Source organism: Dermacentor silvarum, chromosome 1 (assembly GCF_013339745.2).
Source record: "Dermacentor silvarum isolate Dsil-2018 chromosome 1, BIME_Dsil_1.4, whole genome shotgun sequence".
Classification (NCBI taxonomy): Eukaryota; Metazoa; Arthropoda; class Arachnida; order Ixodida; family Ixodidae; genus Dermacentor; species Dermacentor silvarum.
In genome coordinates, this window is record NC_051154.1 from 251,151,818 (window position 1) to 251,172,989 (window position 21,172).

A 21,172-nucleotide genomic window follows, 5' to 3' on the forward strand; every position below is an offset into this window, starting at 1 on the left:
TGGGCTTGCCGTTATCGTTATAGAAATCATTGAGGGCGTCCTTGCCGCTGCTGTATTGCATAAACTCCACTTTAGAATCTCGTAACGTCGGGACTACGTGCGACACCTCAATACCGTTGGCATTCGGAACTTCGTCCTTGGGGTCCTTCTCTTTTGTCGCACGTCGACCTTCGAACATGAGTTTGTCGAGTCTGCCCGTTGGAGCTTCGCAGAAAATGAACATGAAGTAGCTGATTAGGAAGCTCCAAACGAGTACGTAGAAGAAGAACGAAACCTGGAAGAAAAACGAAATAGAGGACATCGCGTGAGAAAATAAAAGGCAAGTATTAAACATACAGTTCCACAAACTTTGTTAACAAACAATTTATTCAAACAGCCTCTTCCATGCCCACTGTAAACCTATCCACAAGAAAGGAGTACATGTAATGTGCAGAACACAAGTAACACAGGCGAGGAAATAATTTCATACCTTTACGTCACATGTCGTCAACAGCCCAGCAAGCGTGACATTTTTGCAACACATGGCGCATTTGTAGGCCTTACAACTCCTGATGAACATCAGTTTTGAGTTTGGTAATTTATACCTACTATATGGCATAGTGAGCTCTTTCAAACGCGACCATTGCTGCTCAGATGGACAAACACACTACCGAACTACGCCTCCTTTAACGCCACGCCCGAGACCAACTTCAGCTCCGATAGCGCCATGCGTTTCGCGACAACGGCACCATCTGCGCAGGCAATGCGTGCACGGTCCAGTAGTTACTTATTTCCTCTACACAACGATACCAAAGTAAGGAGCGTGGGTTGTATGGTCGCAAAGGTATAAGTGATGACGCTAAACATGTTTTCGTTACATCGACTTCAGCAAGTAACCTCCTTTGACACTTCTTAAAGACGTTTCCTGTCAACAAACAGTGTGTTTCTGCTGTTATTATATGTAGGGCGTCTCATTGATGCGAAAGCATCAAACGGCCCATTGAGCGAAAAAGCCGGCGCCTGGAGCAGGAAAGCGGCACCTAAATTCCCATTGGCTGCGACGCCACGTCATCTCCGTGCCTCGACGAAGCAGAGTGAGCGAAAAGGAACACCTGCTGCCGCGCCCGGTGTTACTTGAGTGGAGAGGGTATCACCGCGACGCCGCATCAACCTCGCTTTAGGAAGCCTTCTTGCCGCGCGTTCCTTGTCGCGCGTTCGTCGTTATAACTTCGCCTCGCTATAAAGAAATTAATCTATGAAACGAAAAGTCAAAGTGACGCCCGAAAGGCGAAGCATCAATTGCGATAGCAAATTAGTGGACAGCTATACGAAGTTTTATCGCCCGTGAAAACTTGCGCACATTGGCACACTAACTAAATGAACAAGCAAGCTGTCACGCGGGCACAAGCAAATATGAACACATCTCACTTGACGACCGCGGAAACTCGCTGCTAAAACGCTGGAGTGAGACGGATTGTAGAAAGTGCACTCTTTACATAATGAATTACAGATAATGCTACCGAACCGTGAAATATTGTTTCTGCCTGGGGATAATAAAAACTGAGGCTGTCATTGCCCCTGTTCACTTACAATGAAGAAATGCGAGTAGTAAATTCGTTCCCGGGATATGTGCATTGTGAGATGTGCGAAGTGACGGCGGGTTTCCTGCCCGCTTTCCTCCCTAGCGTGCGCGAGATTCAGCCGCGATCGCCGGCTCACCCTCGCACACTTTCACTCGCACATGCAGCCTACGGCGCGCGGCGACGATTTTATCGTCCTTGGACTTTATACGGAACCCCGCGGCGACGGCGACGCCTACGGCAGATGTGAGCCGGAAGTGTCCATGTAATTGCTATCGCAATAAAAGGACGAACGAAAACTAGGTCGGCTTGCCTCCTCTGTGTAGTGCAGCGAAAGCTATGGGCCGCGCCTGCAAGCTATAAAAGCAAACGAGAACAAGGGCTCCTTCATTGTCCGCCTGTATTCGCCCTCTGCGTGACGCTGATTGAATGGATGCGCCACCGAAGCCTTATACTCTGTTTCAGTAGTTCCGTGCAGCACTGTGGAAGGTACAAGCCTCTTCAACCAAGAAGGAGCGCGAACACATTTTAAATGTGTCCTTCCGCGCCCTGTCGTCTGCTAGCGGCGAGCGCGGCAGCGCGGAAGCATCTCCGACGACAGTACCCCTTACCAATCTCTCTCGACGTGGTGCAACGCTACGTTAGTCGTATTTGGCGACTCATGGCGTCCAAATAAAATTATAGCCTTTATTAATATTTGATAAGTTACGGACGCAATGTTCTCACTACCCGCCGCGGTAGCTCAGTCAGCTAAGGCGTTGCGCTGCTGAGCACGAGGTTGCGGGATCGAATCCCGGCCGCGGCGGCCGCATTTCGATGGAGGCGAAATGCAAAAAACGCCCGTGTGCTTGCGTTGTAGTGCACGTTAAAGAACCCCAGGTGGTCAAAATTAATCCGGAGCCCTCCACTACGGCGTGCCTCATAATCAGAACTGGTTTTGGCACGTAAAACACCAGAAAGAAGAAGAATGTTCTCACTGGGCGTGCAGAATCGCAGTGCTCATACCTGCCACACTTGCGCTCCGGTGGCTCGCGCTCGACGGCCCGTTGCTCGCGCTCGTGGCTCCCGCTCCAGCGGCTCAAGGTCATTGTGACGCGATGAATGACCTTGAGAGACAGGGCGTAGTCGAGCTTTCGCTCTAAAGCGAAGCAAGATCGTCTAAGAAAATAGCAGCACTAGCATGAAGAGAAGACTTCAATTAAACATTTTCCGACAAGACCACTTGTTAAGGCCATTAAAACAAGCCGCGGGTTTCGAACACTGGCACTGCATCTCGCTTCGCAGTAAACTGCGCTCGATGGCCACGTAGCCTTGGCTCTGTTGCACGGAACTACTGAAACAGAGTATAGTCGTGCACAATGGGCGATACGCTCCTCCCTTCTCTGGAAAACGCAGGCGGCTCTCGTCCCCGATCGGCTGACACTAGCCCTAACTGCCGATCTTAGCTGCAGTGCCCGGAGTCAGTGAGACGGATTGTAGCAGGTGCACGCTTTACATAATGAATTACAGATACTACCAACGGACCGTGACATATCGTTTCTGCCTGGGGATAATGGAAACTGAGGCTGCCTTTGCCCCTGTTCACTTACAATGAAAAAATGCGAGTAGAACATCCGTTCCCGGGATATGTGCATTGTGAGATGTGCGAAGGGGAAGTGGACAATGTACACGCCGAAGGCCAGCCTGCTGAGGGGCGTGAAGGCACTCCATGACAGGAACTTGCATAGGAAGCCTGCGGCATCAGAATAAAATATAAACAAATTCTCCACAGACTCGAGTAAACCTTTGGCAATCGTGGTTCATAGCTGCTACACTACGCTTGTAGTTCTTTACTTCGAATCCTTCTTATCTATGTACTATAATCCAAACTTGCAAGACACTGAACTTCCGTAAGAATAAGTTATACTCGGCACCTTTTTATGTGCTTGAGCTTTATTATCACTACGTATACCAGTGAGTCTAGATTTACGTGCTGCTTCTAGAGCGGCGGTGAGCAGAATACGTGGAGGAGTCGTACGACATTATCACAGGGTCCCGGCACTGCTTATATTTAGCACATAACATCAAAGACCTATCGCGCGTACCACAAGGAAGCAATGGATGGATGGATGCAAAACTTTAATGACAGCCCTGAGGTACGCATTTTTTTTACATTTCTTGCCTACGATAGCCGCATCGTACTCAGGAAACCCAGAATCATCACGCCGCATACACAGCTCTCGCACTATAGAAGTAATACACTGCGGCGTAATTTTCCCAGCGAAGTACGACGGCACAATATTTCATTGTTATAAAAAAATGGGCGCGTGTACCAATGCAAGACACTCTGCAATCACGTTGTGGTTGTCGAGAAGTTGAGCGCGATAATATTAAAAAAAATTGAGTACCGGTCCGGGACAGTGGCCTTGGTAAACTCGGCGGTAGTGCAGTTCCACTCCACATGAAAGCTGGGCAAGTGCGAAGCAGTGATTCGCCGGTGTTTTCCTTGTGCTTTCCTTGTGTTTATCTTGTTTTATCCTGTGTTTATACTGTGTTTAGCAATCCATCATTCGTTCTGACATCTGTGCGACACAATGGTGAGAAACCACCAGGCACATGGAGCCAAACCAACACGCACGTGGAGCCAAAGCCTTTGCTGCGCGTGAACACGACGACATGAGGTCAAATTACAAGATTTTCACAATTTGCAAGAGTTTCTGCTAATTAATGCGGTTAATGCTTGATTGTTCCTAACTTTTACATTATTCTAAATCATCTTAGTTTATTTTGAACCAGTTTTGATCAATTCTGCACTTGTTTTGACCCTGTTTCGCGCGGGACCACGACACATGAGATCACATTACACGCCGTCCGCCCGGACCATAAAGTCCTTCGCACTTAAAAAAAGAATGGCAAAGGTCTTTCGCACAACCTACAGGTATGAATGTAACCGGCGCTGCATCCCAATTCCTAATTTACTCCAGTGAATTTCGTGAAACACAACGATGAAGCTTCTTGCTGCCCTCGGGTTACGGTTAAAAGCTGATGACGACATAACAGTGCACCATGGTCGTAACTCATCCCTTCTTTATGTGCAGCAGCGCTCAAGGAATAACAACGGGAAGGAACAGTTGTAAGGAAATGTGCCTGGCCTATTCGTGACCTTAAAAAGAATAAACACAGAAAAATACCGGGCCATGACCTCCAGGCAGCGATGAATAATTACAATTCCCGTTCAGCGTGTATACCCCTGCAGTGGCAGAAGACCATGAACAAAAGGAAGTCGTCTTGGGCCGACGTGGTTTGCTTAATGAAGACGTCTTCACCATCGCAAGCAAGCGCTCACTGATGTGCGGCCCATGGGTCCCACTTATGCCCACGCGCATTGAGGAAGCACGTCTGCTCTCATGAAAGCGATGCAGCGTTGTCGAAGCTAAAACTGGTGTTCAAGACTGAATTTCTGGCATCGTGCGCACTTTTTGAAAAGTTGGTGATTGACGAGAGCCCGTGTAATAGGCAGACGCGTTATCTAACAATAATATAACCAGAGCTCGATAGTGCTAATCATAGAACCAAATAAACAATGAAGTCAAGTGAAGTGTGAGGGAGCTTCACTGTTTATTTTTTCTTTATTATTACTTAAATATAAACTTAAATGTTACTATAACTTTCAAATTCTTAATAAGGGACAAGAAAAATAAATGTGGAAAAAACGCAAACGACAAAGTCAAACTAAGAATCAACGCGTGGCATATGTGACATGCTGAGCTACGGCGACGGTTGTTCATCCATACACTATTCTTGTGCGTAGTATACATGTTTATATAGCCTAGCGCTGGGAGGTTTAGCCAGCGCCATGCTCCGCCAAGGCAGAAAACATGGAACGCCCACCAATACGCTGTTATGTGACGTAGAGCACCGCACGCGGGAAGCCTAGCTGGTTCACATGATGCGATTTTCATCTCACTGGAAGTGTGATTTCGGTTGCACGCGACGAAAATCGCCGTCGCAGGTGTCGACCCCACCCTCTGCGACTTCCATCAACCAGTTGGTCGCATGTCGTACCGATCGACGCCATCGCTGAGAGTCGTTTCGTCGAAATTGCGCTGAGTGTCGCGAGAGCTATTTCGCGGTTTGTTGTGAGGAATGGCGTCTGTCACTCAACAAGCCGGATGGCCGAAGACGCCGCCAGAAAGCAAGGGCTGGCCACCGTCTGAGAAAGGGGAGGCCTGGGGGTTAGTCTCCCAACCCCCGCCGCCCCCAGACCCCATCATGGACACAATAAAGTTTTATCTCTCTCTCTCAACAAGCCCTGAACAGTGCTACTAATTGATTGAAGCCGTGGATTTCGCAAGCGGTACGTACCATCAACATCAACACGCGAACAAGGCAGATAAAAACTCGTAGGTCAGATTCGGTTCTGTGATTCTATGCATTTTGTGACACGCTGCGTTGCTTATCCAGCGACGTTTTTTTTTCTTACAAGCGAAGCTTGTTTATGTCTAGCCTGAACGTCCGCGTCTGTTCTCAGAACCTGTCGTCATCAGCAATGGCTCGAGCGTCGTCGTCTTCTTCCCCAGCTGGCACGTTGGTGCCCCTCGGCGCTACCCACAAATGCGCTCGTGCCACTGCTCCCGCGTTCGTCGTCGTCGTCTTCCACAGCTGGCTCCGTTGCCGCTCATCATTCCAGCGTAGAATTTCACTTCTCTTCTGTCGTCGGAATAGGGAGCGCGTTTACGGCGGTATGAGCCATTCATTGCCTTACGTGACGGACAGATTTAATTTTGAAACAATTTCATTTTGAAGAATTGTAAGCGGCAATGGCGGGCGGATGCTGCTAACCGCGCCGACGAGCAAGCCCGAGACATCGAATGCAAGCGTTTTTGGTTCGACAACTTGTCCCTCATCAGTGTGACCCGCGCCGATCAACAGCGACACAATGCCTTGGAAGTGTTGAATGAACATTACGCTACTAGTGGAGAAGACCTTGGTGAAATTAGAGTTTGCGGTACGTGTAAGGAATCTTTAATCAAGGAAAAACTGCCTGCGTTCAGCACTGTGAACGGGTATGTATACCCTCCATTTGTTGTGAAGGTCGCAGTCTGTTTGTGTCGGCTTTCACGGGTATTTCTCCCGCTGAATTAAAGGCCAACTACAACGACATTCCACTTGTGCTAAAGTACCGATGAACGCTTAGCATATACTATCAGTGTAAGCTTGGAAAATCCACGGGGCTGGTAACTGTGTAATTTTGATATTAGCAGTCTTTAACTAGCGCCTAAGCAGACGACGCGTGCACCTGGCGGTAAGCAGTAGCGACGCGGAAATGGCGAACGGTTTAGAACCGTACACGACTGCTGATCTCTCAGCCGCGTCTAGGCGCCCAGGCACGTCACTCGTTCAACATGTGAAAATTGATGGGTGTCTCTCTCGGCGTACTTTCTCGTTGCGCACGCGATTTGAGCTGTTGGAAGAATGCCGACGCGTTGCGTGGCCGCTGGGTGCTCGAACACGAACTGGAACACGAGCGATGGCTGTGCAGTGCACAATGCTGCATAGAGGAACGCCGAACACACATTTCCTGTCCCAGCTTTCAAAGCACAGGCCTGCACCGCGCCGTAGCAGGCAAGTGGGACGCGGACCAGCCGACACGCACAAAGCATGCAAACTGCTGTTGACGTAGCTGCACAAGCTACATTTCAGCAGCACAGTCACTTACCCGTGCAAGATCTGCTTGGCAAACGCTTTCTCGGGATTACTATAAGTACTGTAAGCCGCGATGCCGCATGAAAACCAAACGTAAGTTGTATTAGGGGACAATATTCTCGAGCGATCGTTTCCGGTAGTGCATCGCCATCGAGTCATTTCGTGTGTCCCTAAACCGGACGCGTCGAAGTAGAGGAACGAAAGCCTTACTGACACAGCGCCAGAAACGCTGTCAGCTGGAACGGCATTCACCATTTGTCACACAGTTGAACGCGATGCAGCGGCCATGGTGTAGATGCGGCGGCAAGCCATGTAGGAATGGGATGCCGCCAGAGTGAAATGGGCGGAAGTTTATCCCGGCCGGAGGGCGGCCTGTCTGGGCGTTAGTTTACGCGCACTTTGCTCCGAGCCCATGGCCACCCAGCACTGTTCAGAGGTCGCTACGACGTTTTCATTTTCCACCCCAGCGTCGCCGACATCGGCCGCTGGAGAGGTGATGAAAATGATACGCCATTCCAAACGATAGTGGTCATTTCGTCGCTCCTCTGAGTGTTATGCCCTGCGTATGCGCACTTTCGACGTTTTCGCAACTCGGGCACTCTTGCCCCGGGATAAGCGATCGAAAGTGTCCCGGCGAATGTATGCAGCGTCCCTCCAGTTTTGCTTCCACCACTCGTTAGGCTGTGTGTTCTGGCGCTGCTGTCTACTTTGCAAAGCTTTAGCGCAGGGTGCCTATAAGGTAGACCTCTCTAGCCCGGCCGTGACGAGCCTCAGCTACTCATCATCATTTATCACAGATGGCGGTAGTTTTATCTGTCGACGAGTCCGGTGTTTACAGCGTGCCAGCAGCGGCCGGTAAGTCGGATGCGTCATGTCGGAGGCACTAATATCGCTAAAATTTTACTCTGCGCTTTAAACGTGACTCGCAGCAGCGCGGCGATCAGTTGTTGCCGCAGCGCAAGCGCATAACTGCGTGGCGAGCGGACTCTCTGTTGTTTGTCTAAGGCGCAAACTCAACGTGCTCGCGTCAGTGAACCCGGCGGGCTGTTGGTCATCGAAGCTATCGCGCGATGCACCCTGTTCCAGCGGCTCCGGCGTGTGATAGGACATGTTCTATTCCCGCTTCAACCACACTACACTCCATGGGCCGGTATTTTGTAGCGATGCCTTTCCGATGCTATTGCCTTTTCGCGCTTGGTCAGTGGTCAGAGCGACGGTCCGCTCACGTTATCAAAGGGATCAGCCGGCCGTGAGGGGTGGATGATAAGACGTATAGAATAAGGCATAAGGCATTACCTCATATCTTGCCTGATACCTTGAATTATTCACTATATGCAGACGACTTGTGCATATGGGCATCTGACACGAGTACTCAAGCCGTTCAGCTAAAGTTACAAGCTGGCCTAACAGTGATTAATGATTTTTTGAAAAGTAGAGGTATGATTATTTCAATTGAGAAAACTGCTGTACTTCCTTTTACAAGGAAATGCCTCAAGAGATTCGAGCTCGTACTAGACTCTCAGCGTTTGCAACTTGTGCGACAACACAAGTTCTTGGGTATTATTATAGACAGACGATTATCATGGGCTCCCCAAATAAAAGCATTAGAGGAGAAAGTCAACTCCCTAATCAGTATTCTTCGTTGATTTGTTGGAGTGAGATGGGGTAGTTCAACCTCTTCTTTATTACGCATTCACTCGGCGATCATTAGACAAAGAATAGCATACTCTGCTCCTGTACTACATGGAACATCCCGTAATCTAGAGGAAACAATTCAAAGATTAATGGCCAGAAGCGTTCGCTTGGCACGGGGAACGCCATGCACGGGGAACGCCATGTCTTGGCGTTCCCCGTGCATCTGCCAGTGCTTTGGTAATTGCTGAGTCCCGCCAACCAACTTTTCATGCACTAAGATTTACGGAAACTTGTCGTCACTTTTTTCGTCTGGCAACACAACATGCTAATCACCCATTATGCCAAGACCTTCAAGGTAGAACCGCTGCACGCATACATGATGAAATACGGCGGTGCAAAACCTTACTACCTGCTTACGAATTACTGGCCTGCATGCGCAGCTAATCCCCCATGGCGACTTACAATTCCAGAAATAGTAACTTCAATTCCTGGAGTAGGTCGTAAATGTGATATGCCCGTAGTTGCGATAAAGCAATTAACTTTATCACATCTTTACACTAACTACGTAGATCGCATTCACGTATATACCGATGGATCATGCTGGAAACAAAGCTCTACATCAGCGTTTTATATACCTGCATACCAAGAGAAAAGATCTTATAAGCTTTGCCAATTTAGAACGTCCACAACGGCAGAACTTTACGCAATACTTTCTGCGTTACGTTACATATGTCAGCATTCAGGACCTCTTCGCTGGGTAGTTCTGATTGATTCGCAAGCCTCATTGCTGAGCCTAAATGAAATCAGCTTAAGAAAAACAAACAGCACATTGACATACGAAATACAGAAGACATACGCCATAGCGAAAGATCTGCAACACGACATAACTTTCCAGTGGATTCCAATTCACTGTGAAATCATAGGAAATGTAACGGCTGATCAAATGGCACGTGCAGCTCATCAAAAGAATGAATTATCACTAGTTCCTCTAGCAACGAGTGATGCGCGTTGTTTATTGAACAAACTATGCGGTAAATTGTCCAAGGAAACTTGGTTCGTAAATGATGCGCAGAACTCTCAATTATATAATATTGATCCTGAAATAGAATTCAATATTCCGTTTAAAATTAACCGATCGGTTGAAACAACAGTACATAGGCTTCGGCTAGGCACTGCCTATACTAAAAGCTTCCTGTATAGGATAAGAAAAACTAATAGTGCTACATGCTCATGTGGAGAGGCTGAAGAAGACGTACAACACCTTTTTCTACACTGTAAAAAACATGATGCTCCCCGTAAGAAGCTTTCAGAAAAACTACATGGTTCGGATAGACGACCACTATCCATAGGAAAAATTTTGGGTCCATGGCCGACAGAAAAACTACAAAACATCAGTGCGCGCGCCTTGGTCCAATTTTTGGAGGAATCAAAAATATCACGAGAATACTAAGTTATATATTAGTTATTGCAGGCATTGTTATTATTAACAGGCACTCTTGATTACATGTTTACTGTGTCTTCGTGTTCATCTGGCATTTGTGTATGCGCACAAGACTGTTGTATTTAGAGCACAGCATTCAAGAGGGACCTAATTCGCAAGTGCCCAACATCTTTGTGAACTTGGTTTTGAGAACATTTATGGTTTGTGAACTCATGTGTTATGTGTGAACACTTCAGTTCTGTGAGTATTTATGTTATGTGAACTCTTGTGTAGCGCGAACATTTATTTATATTTCAGCTAAGACTTTGTACGTGAATGTTCGTACATGTGGTTATTAGTCCAGTTTGGTGATTTTTGACAACATTCCGAGGACAACTACCATGCAAGAGAAGAGGAGTAGCCGGCGCCACATATAGGCACCAACCTCTCCTTAAATACATTTATTAAAAAAAAAGGCATAAGGCAGCGCTACAAAATACCGGCCATGTAGAGCGTCCTATTTTCGCCGACGTACACACACAGAGAGAGAAATAGAAGAAAGGAAAGGCAGGGAGGTTAACCAGACGCACGTCAGGTTTGCTACCCGGCACTGGGGGAAGGGACTATAGGGATAAATAGAGAAAGAAAGGAGACAGAGGGAGCACAGTTGCGCGCACACTTGAAGGTTCGCACCATTGCCGCGCGACAGGCTGCTGGAGGCGCTTTACGTGTATTCGCGGGCTTTTAAAATCTGAAGTGTCGGGCTTTACGCCTTTCGAAATATTCAGAGGACGTCTATACATAATTACAGCACACGTGCTGCGATAGACGAATGAGGCTAGCGCCAAGTTTGAAGTTCACAACACAAATTCCATTCCATGTTCAGTAATTCGACACCGATCATTTGCAGCTTCCTTCAGGTGCAGACGTGAGCCTTCGGGTTGGTGCTTCTGCTACGTTTGATACAAGAATATGTCTAGGAGCAGGCACCGGTCATGCGCAATTACGAGCAATAAACACACATAATTTCTTCAGAATCTGACGCTAAGCACGGGTAGCGCGAGGGTCTCTCAGCGCTGACCGGACGACTTCGCTGCAGTCCAATTGCGAAAACTGCATATGCGATGAGCATAGCTATATGGACTTGTTGATAAGTCATCTTGTAATATAAATAAAAATAAGTCCTCTTGATAAGTCCTCTTCTAAATTAATTATATAAAGATAAATCCTCTTGTAACGCACATACAAGGCACACGAGACAACACACAGCGCTGAACGACCAGCTGCGAACAGCTGTTTACATCCGCCATGTCTCCTCGCACTGAACTTCAGGAACCGCTGTTGCGCACACTAAAACAAACTTAAATTTCAACGCGTTTTTAAATTATAAATACGTGCAATATTTCATGCTATTAAAACAGTTCAATAATAATTGAATGCACAGTTTTTTTTTCATTGCATTTGAAAAATTATGCGGCGTATGCCACAAAATCGGACAGCAAGCAACCCTGGCCGCCGCACCAGTCGCATTGTTGAAATCGCCATCGTGTGAAATGAGCCCTCCAAAAATCGCATGGCGACGAGTGCGACTGCACCGATTTTTTATTTTTCGCTACAGTCGCCGTATGTCAAACAGCCTTGATGTGGAGGTTGTGGGTTGAGCTACCACCGGCAGTTTTTCCCACTTCCATTTCCTTTTTTTAAATTAAAGATATTGCCACCCGCACATTGTTTTGCATATCACCAGTGGCCGTTTATCATCGTATAATCACCGTTATCAAGTTACCCCTCGGCGCAGGACGCGCTTACTTCATTCGAAACTTCGCATGCATTGCCGTTCCATTTACTTTTATTGCGATAGCAATTATATGGACACTTCAACCGGATTTCTGCCGTCGGCGTCGCCGTCGTCGTCGCCGTCGCCGTCGCCGTGAGGTTCCCTATAGATAAAATCTTCGCCGCGTGCCGTATGCCCGAGCGGAAGCGTGCGGGGCGCGCGCTATCACGGAGAGCGAACGCACTCAACCTCCCACGCGCAAGCAAGGAAGCGGGAAGCCAGCGCCGGAGGGAGCGGGGGGCGCACTTCCACTCTGCCAACAACCGCGCTCGTCGCTCGCTCGCACCGTCTCTTATCTCCACACGGCTCTGACCTTTTTGCGCCGCGTGCATTCGCCGCTCAGTTTCCGTTGAAGCGATAGACCGCACGTACCTTCGCCGCTGCGGCGTATCCGCTTGCTGCCAGAGTTTTGACGGTCGTTGTCTGCAGTCATTCAGTGTGATCTATTCATGTTTGTGTGTGCGCGCTCACACCACGCTTGTTCATTCAGTTAGTAATAGTCGGGCCACATTTTCCAACGCACGCTACACACGCAATGCTGCCCGGATCGGCAGTGCAGCGCTACAGGTGTGTCCCTTCGCACGCGCTGCCCACGGGAAGCGCTTCTCATCAACACCACCGTTTCACACGCGCCTTCTCGTGGTCATCGAGTCTATCTTCATGTCGGTCTACTTACGCCGCAGCACACCTGCTTACTTAATCAGCTCATGTTTATTACAATTCATATTGCTACCAAAGCCGCTCACCTTACTTCGTATGACATTGCTGTGTTGCTATCGCAATCATTGCTTCGCCCTTAGGGCGAAACTGTGACATTTTTTTACTCATGTTTAGGAAAATAACAGCGCTATAGACAGACAAGGACACAGGCAGAGAAGAACACGACACTGGCTTCTTTGCCTGTGTCCTTGTCTATCTAGCGCAGTTATATTCCTATAGATGAATTCCCATCAACTCGCCCAAGTTTATGTTCTATTACTTTCATACATCGTAGTTTTATGCAATGAAGCACAACAGTAACGGAACGCCAACGCATTTCTTCGCAAAGTTCGGGAATTAATATCTAAAAACTGGCGTCATCCGGAGAATTCGTTTTAAGTGGAACCACCTTGCCACCTCCACGGCTAGAATTTGTTGCAATATGGGTCATAAGGTCATACTGAAAAACGTAATTAGTGAATTTTTGGTAATTAGTCGATTATGCATTTTTTGTGCAAGTATATATAATGTCCGCCTTTTCGAGTATACCAGCTCATTCACTAGAATTGTGCTATTCCGCAGGAATTTTAATATTTCTGAAAGTGTTCGCTGAAACACCCAGTAGGTGCATAATTTTATGTGTGGTTCTTTCATTACCACATTTTTAAAGAATGTAATAGCCCACTGTGCTGAGTGCTGTGCCGTTTGATGGTTCGGACGGGGGTTAGGACCGGCATCTAGTTGGCTTTCTGAATGAATGAATAAAACATTTAGTGCAGTGTAAGAAACATACCCTAAATCACCTAAAATTTACACTGTGCTATCTCGATTGGGTATGTCAAAAACATTGGTCGTCTTTTGGAGTGAACTTTCAAGCATATATTCTTCACAGTATCTATAGGCGCAGTACTAGCATCGCTTAAACAAAAGAATGATTTGTTTTGAGTGTTTTCGGTAATAGGTACGGGCTCTCGCAAATACCTCCTCTTCCAGTGGCACAAGCGAGAGTGATCCAGATGAGACAAATGGACCACAGGATGCGGTCGAAAAAGGCTGTGGACAGATTGCCGAACTCGGTCGTGGGGTTGTCGGTGCGGTACCATGCTGTCTTCATGAAGATACAGCAGAGCCCACTTGCGACAGCAAGAAGCCACGCTGCTATCTGGAACATCTGAAAAAAAAAAAAAAACAGGTCGTTGCGTGAAAAATAATCATTGCTGTTCTCTTTGTTCAAAAGCATGAAAAATGCTTTCTATGCGCGCATTCGGAGTTCTGTTGTATTTCCTGTTTAAAAACTTCAATATGCAATTCCATGTGCGTGCCTGGAGGCGTAGCCTGTATCTGCTATACAGATATAATTGTTTGCGCAGACGCGATGTGGTGGCTAAGCTTATGTGGTGCTATGCAACGGAGTGTGAGGTCACTAGTTCGATTCCCGCATGCGTCGGACACGTATTTCCCAAAGTGGTGTGAAGCACAACTTCGTGCCTTCGATTACATTCTTCGGCCGCCGCATCGATTTGAAAGGGCAATTCAATGTATACTATGTACGCTGAAGTTCGGGACATTTCGTTGAGTCCTCCTCTCTACCGCAACGCAGTGCACCGGGTTTTCCCCCATCATTTTACTAGGATTTCTAATGTAGTGATGATGATACTAGGATTTTCACCATCCTGGGATACTAGGATCACTATTTTAGGTTTTCCACATCAATATACAGGGATAACACAACCGTGACCTAGGTCCCTATGCTCGCACAGTGGCGGCGTAGCTAAAAAAACTACTCACGTTATCTTGACTACAAAGCGACATTATATAGTGTAAAACATATCGGTCATTTCTTGGCGCATGGCGTGTAGCGAGATGTTTTTGTCTATGCACTCAAAAATGAAACTGTGAAAAGATCTGCACGCACCTTAAATACGCGCTCTATGGAGCCAAATGAAGCAGATACCTACTATGTACAGCCACTTTTATGTTCGAATTCATGCATTACTACGTCAGCAAGTCGTTCATGTCTGCAGAATATTTGTCGTTTTGCATAAACTCCCAGTGTTCAAATTTTGAGAGCTTTGTTAAAACTGAAATAAATGGACGCAGACACCAGTACCGATACAGGGGGGATGCGTGGATAGTATGCACTGGGATGGGCTCTTAATACATTTGAGTTGTGTTGATGGCATAGTATCGTTTATTTTAGAGCTTAGCCGGCCGTTCCTGCGTTGAGCTTCGGCGTTCTGCCTCGGCGTAAAATAGCACAGCGAAGAATGAAAGAGCGAACGCGCAGCGGGTGATGAAAGGCGGCGATAGCGAACAAAGGGCGAGAATGAGAGTATGGTGAAAGCGTGGGAAGAAAAGCGTAGTGCCGCGAAAGACAGGCGACGACCGCTGCGAGATGGCGCCAAAGTAGCGCGCCGACGTTTGTTCACCGATGACATGTGGCAACCGCATCCAACAATACCATATATGAAAACAAAGCACTGCATAAGTTGAGGTCTGTCTGCGGCGGCTGCTGTCGATCACGCCCGCTGGTGACCCACGCGCTGCCTCTCGTGATCTCCCGATTAGCGATGCAGTCGCGCAACACTTTTCTCCATTTGCAACGTGCCGCACGAGGGAGATTGTTCGCACCAGCCAATATATCGAGAAATGAAAACGCGTATAGAGGTTATTTGTGAAGCAGGTCACGGACCAAGGTCAAAATGAAAATAAAATTCATTTTATTTTCATTTTGACCTTGGTCAGTGACCTGCTTCACAAATAACTATGCTTTTACCTGACCAGACGGTATTCCGTCGAACTCTTGACTACATTGCGTATAGAGGTGCGCTCAAACTTGGCATTAGGGAGTATCGTAATAATCGGTGATTTTTTTTTTCATTTTACAACTGCGTTGTAATTATATATGCTAAGAGATGAGTGTTTTTCATGGTGTATATTGAAGGTCGTTTCTTCTTCTTTTTTTGTATTTATATATGCTAAAGGATGAGTGTTCTTATGTTGTATGCCGATGGAAGACAACTGCTGCCATGTGAGGGTCTTCAGACATTCTGTATGTCACAGTTTTTCGCCTCGAGGACCACCAACAAGATTGTTGAAAAAAAAACATTCTGTATTCTGTATTCTGCGCTGTAGGATCCATTTTCCCGACTACATTCCAGTTTTATGCCTCTGTGACTAGATATTTGCGGAAGGTGCCGTTTCATCGCTACTTTTCAGCTGGTGGCAGTGAAGTCGTTGCTTGTCCATCTCCAGAATTTCTGTCCAAGTTTGTTATGTAGACTTCAAAGCACAATAGCTTGTCAATGGTAATCGAGAGCCTTTAAGTAAAATAAAACCCATATATTAACATGAATGTTTGTTTCCAGTGCAACATTTTAGTTTCCAAAATCATAAATCTATTAAAATGGTTTTAATTGAAGCGAAGTTTAAAATAATAACGTATAAAACAAAATCGTAACGTCGAACTTTGCCTGCAATAAAAAAGCATTCAAGACGGCTAATTCGGCACTTCTGTTGGGTAAATTCCTGTTGTTTGACAAAAGGGTCATTGCATTGGATATTACAGATATTTTACATTAGGGTCACATTGTATCAATCTGAATAAAACATTGTCCAACAACAAAGACATACGTACCTGTGTACCATAGGGCTCAATTTTAAGCCCACTGCTTCTTTTCTTGTACATCAGTTATTTATTCAAGATCTTACTTGCTCCCTCACTTTTAATGCAGGTAAAATACACAAGGGCACGTGGTATAGGCTCCATGTTAAAATATGCGGATGTCTGATTGAAGGAGCTGTGAAATTGGCGGAAAGTGAATAGCCTTGAACCATAATGTGCAAAAAGAAATAACTCATCCAGGTTGCTACTATTATTCAGCATGGAATAAGATAACTGACGCTGAAACAATTTTCATCCATCCGCAATACTCCCCTTAAGCAAGTAGATTCAGTTTGCTTTTAAGGTGTTGCTTTTAATGAGTAAATAGCATGGACTTATTCCGTTAACAACATGTGCTCAATTCTCTTTGTTCAGTTACAATACTAAATACATTGAAGCCTCCGTTACCACCATGGCAGAACACATGAATCTACTTGTTCAAGTGAAATCATATACCGTCATTAATGTTTTTAGTCTTAGGTGTCATGGAACTTTCAAACTTTTCTTCCTTAGTGACAAGCAGAAAGGTGCTCTAATAGCAATTAGTAACATCGCGCTGCAAACCTGACTACGACGTGGTGACGCGTCACAACTGGCGCTGTCAGACGTTCTTAATTGGAGAAACGGCGGCGGCGGGCGCGTTATTTTTTAATAAAAGTAGCCGCGTCCCGGTGCGTGGTGCCTTCACTTAAAATCTGCTTTCGGACACTCCGCACCTTCCCGATTCCCGGGCAATCTTTTTATATGGTCCTGGCAGTTTGGGCATCTCATAACAGTCGCTTGGTAAAATTCCGTGGTGGGGGGTTCAGCGCAGCGTAAACGTACCGCCACTTTATTACAAATACCTCCGCCGTGACCCAACTGAAGGCACTTGTGACACTGCAGGAGTGTTTTGATTTACCTACCGACAAAAAATTAGGCAGTATAACTAATCTTGAACGTATAATGTCTACCTACTAAAAAAAAAGTTGTGAGGCTAGCACGCAACAGATTTGAATCACAAAGGGCAAGGGAACACGCTGCAGTGCGTGTTTACCTCAAATATTCCATTTCAAATGGTAGCAAGATTCACTTACTTTCCGCGATTCTCAGGGTAGCTAAACAATTAATGGCCGCTCCAAATTTTCCTCTAGTAACCTTCGTGTGAAACTCTCTAAGGCGCGAAACTTTGGGGATAAGGGGGTGGCTAAAGCCCCTCAACGCAGTTGCCCTATTCTGAACTCCCGTGGCGCTGACAAGTAAGGCTTATATATATATTCATCTGATGGTGAATGTACGACTTCTTTTTATTTTGTTGTCTTTTCCTTGGGCTCTCACTAGATGCACAATGGCTTTCGCTTGAGCGTGAATTGCCCCTGTGAAGCCTCACATTGGTGGACCGAGGTCATCTACGTTTATTTAAACTGTGCAAGTCATTTGTGCGTTAGCATAATTACTTTCCTTATGCCATTCTTTGCTCGTTGCAAAGACAAGGTCTCGGTTTTTTATACAGTACTCACCTGACATGAAACTCACCTTAGGTATCTTTCTCTCCCTGAACCATGCAACCAAGAAAAATGTTATGCAGCCCGAAAAATAGCACACGGCGTGGTAGAAGGGGTAGAAGTAGTAGCGGTAACCAGTCCTAAACAATCTTCTGCAAGGAGAGAGAGAGGGAAAAATAAAAGCAAATAGCAGAAAAAATTATTTTGAACATTGAATGACGTATTCAACTAAAAGAACTGCGTGTTTCAACGAAGGCATTAGAAATTTATTGGCTTATAGACTAATTATGCTTAATTACCAACAATTTCTCTAGCCACAGAGTACTCCACAGATACGAAAGGCAAGGACCAATATATGCATACGCGGATTTTTCAAAACAACTGCTAGACGGCAGCGATGGAGGCAGGGAGGTGGTTTCAGCCACCGGTGGTTCTTAATATAAATGACTTGGAGTAAATGACGGCCTGCCATGACGACACAAAGACCTTTGGTTGATGATAACTACAGAGGTGACAAGCACGATGTATTAGCAAGTGATCTTCAAGGTTCAGGGCCCGTATTATAAAGCTCCTCCTACGTCGGGGCCGTCCATGATCGGCAATCACCGTTTAAGCCTACAAATTCATTTAGATTTAGGGCTGCGGCAAAATGGAAATAGAAAATGAGTTATACTTACGATGGCGACTCTGTCACCCCGACGACGAAAGGTGTCATGTCGTTAACGGCCACTTGCCATGTTGCAATGGTACACCCGACCAGCGAAAGCAGTGCAAATATAGCCACAGCAATCTTAGGACGACTGTAAGAAAACAAAAACAAACGCAACAAAACATGAAGTGCTCAACTGCTGCCTTGACAATTACATAAATAGGAAAGGTAAAAGTAACGTCTGAAAAATTGTCGGGCATGCTGCCTTCACAGCAAACGTACCTTGCGGGTAAGTTGGCTCTTAAATTAGAAATCGTGTGTCCGATAAGGGGCAGTATTTAGCAGTCAATGCCTATTCACCAATGTTCAGTTAAACCCTTCCGAAGTTCATTTACGAGACGCTCACATTACCGATCAAAGTTAGTTTGCCAGCGTCTGCTCATCAACAGAGGGCATAACGTAGCACGAAATGCAAGCGCTTGTGATGCAACCTGTAGTTTCTGTGGCTGATCGCACTTTCCTATTTCTCTAACAGTGAGAAATAAATTCTGATGCAAAGGGGTTGCACATTATTTTGTTTTGACGTCTTTTGTATGACAGCTATCTGAGGCATACATGTAATGCATTGCGTGTGACTGATCCTTCAAGAAGTATTTAGTCATTGCATAGATATCCGCGCCACAACTGCGTCAAATTATGGGCATGTATAAATTTGATCACACCGAGTGAAACAGCTAGGCGAAGGATAAAACGATTGTGGAAGTGGCCGATTGGTACTGTGCACAACATGAGCCGTAGAAATAGTAAATTCTCGAAATAGAACCTTAATACGGTCCCTTTTGAGTTCCGGTCAAAGTTCATCCTGCGAGAATTGCAAAGATTCAAAACCATAAGTACTTCAAAAACGTCTTAGCTAGCTAACATTGCATGAATAGGACTTGTGTCTGTATCAGCTTCTTTTATCGTATTAATCTTATAGCGCTTACTTAATTTTGTTTTGTTTTTTCAATACCAGCCAACGTTATTTAAATAAGATTTACTGTTCCGTCTTTTTATTTGTTAATTGGCCACCTGTATTTTATTTTTGTCATGTCTATAATTTCGGTTCTTTTTGATTATGTATTTCTGGTTACCACTCCCCTCTGCAAGGCTGTAATAAGGTAATAAACAAACAAATAAATAAATAAACCCCAACAAAATTTTACTTTGCCTTAATTTGTTATAGAGCATATTCAACTGAAGCAATCGTGGCAAAGCTGCAGAGCTGGTAGGTGTCGATATTCCTTAGTAACAACATTTAACTATAGCACGCTAGCAGACGAAGCGCGAATCTCATGGTTAGCGGAGGCGACACAAATTCCAGCTCATCGCCTCCGATATTCCCAGTGCACCGCGGGCGCAGCTTAATCTTGGAGGCCATGCCTCGCTGCTTATTAACGTTCTCGGTGTTGCATCATTTCTGGCGAGCACTAATAACCGCGTTCTTTGCAGTTTCTGCATCAAAAACGTGTATTTCTTCGTGCTTTTTAGAACACTTTCACTGTACTTCAAACGCAGGGTTTCGCATGGAGGCCTGCTGTATATTTAAACTATCTCAAACTATAGGCTTTCTACACGGTCAAAAATTTTGTTGAAGTTGGCTTTTAATCCCTCAAAATATAATTTTTTGTATGTATTTTCGTGCTGCAACAGATGAAAAAAAAAAACTCGAACTTGAATGCTAGACGTACTTTTATTCAGCACCAACTCGTCTTGGGTACAATTGTGCGCAAATGCGCATACAATAGCGCTATCGCGACAAAACGATGGCCAAACAAATATTAATGCACTGCGCAACGAAATTACTCACTTCTTCAGCAGCAGAAGTATCGGCAGGCTTAGAAGGAAGAATTGGAAGTCTACGGATAGGTACCACAGGTGAGCAAGTATTCGCTGCGATAGGAAAACAAATAAGTTAGTGACATGTTCTAGCGGCTGTCACGTGCATACTCTTCAATACATTCAATAGCCTGTGCATTTGGAGTATTGAGTGCAATACACGGCAAGTTCACAGTGCAACCTTGTAAGCGTTACTAGATGCTCTGATATGGGGCCATGCTGTGCTACATGACCGGTTTTGGGCACTTAGATGACAGGCCTTTCACAGAGGAGATCTTGGGCCCGTGGCCGCGTGCGTCGGCTGTGTGCAAGGTCACAAAGGCGCTGCTGCATTTTATAAATGCACCATGCAGCCTGTGTGACCGCCTGTGACTCACTCAGCGATGAACGCTTGTGTGTGTAACAGTGTAAAGCGTGGACTCCTCTCTTGATTTTCCTCTTTCAATCCGCTTTCCCCCTTCCCCAGTGCAGGGTAGCCTACCGGGCTACCCTAACCATCCCATAGAACCATCCTAATGACGTCATGCGTCGTGCACGTCTAGATAAAAACTGCTTGGAGATCGTTCATAAGTTTAGAAAGGTTGAAGCACACTTCTGTGCATGCAATTGATTTCATGAGTGTGCGCGCTGAAAATAAATATTGATTGAGTCAGCGTGCTGAT

The 21,172-nt window shown here is 46.0% G+C and overlaps 1 protein-coding gene across 1 annotated transcript in view; it reads right to left on the minus strand.

Moving 5' to 3' along the window:
• LOC119439143 (nose resistant to fluoxetine protein 6) overlaps positions 1–21,172 on the minus strand; it is a 328,558-nt gene that overhangs the window by 2,477 nt on the left and 304,909 nt on the right. The window contains exons 9-14 of the mRNA XM_049660749.1: positions 18,661–18,783; positions 18,015–18,135; positions 13,817–14,006; positions 3,149–3,291; positions 2,537–2,734; positions 115–274 (exon numbers count right to left, since the gene is read on the minus strand). Of these exons, the coding sequence (XP_049516706.1) occupies positions 115–274; positions 2,537–2,734; positions 3,149–3,291; positions 13,817–14,006; positions 18,015–18,135; positions 18,661–18,783 (935 nt within the window). The remainder of the gene's footprint in view (positions 1–114; positions 275–2,536; positions 2,735–3,148; positions 3,292–13,816; positions 14,007–18,014; positions 18,136–18,660; positions 18,784–21,172) is intronic.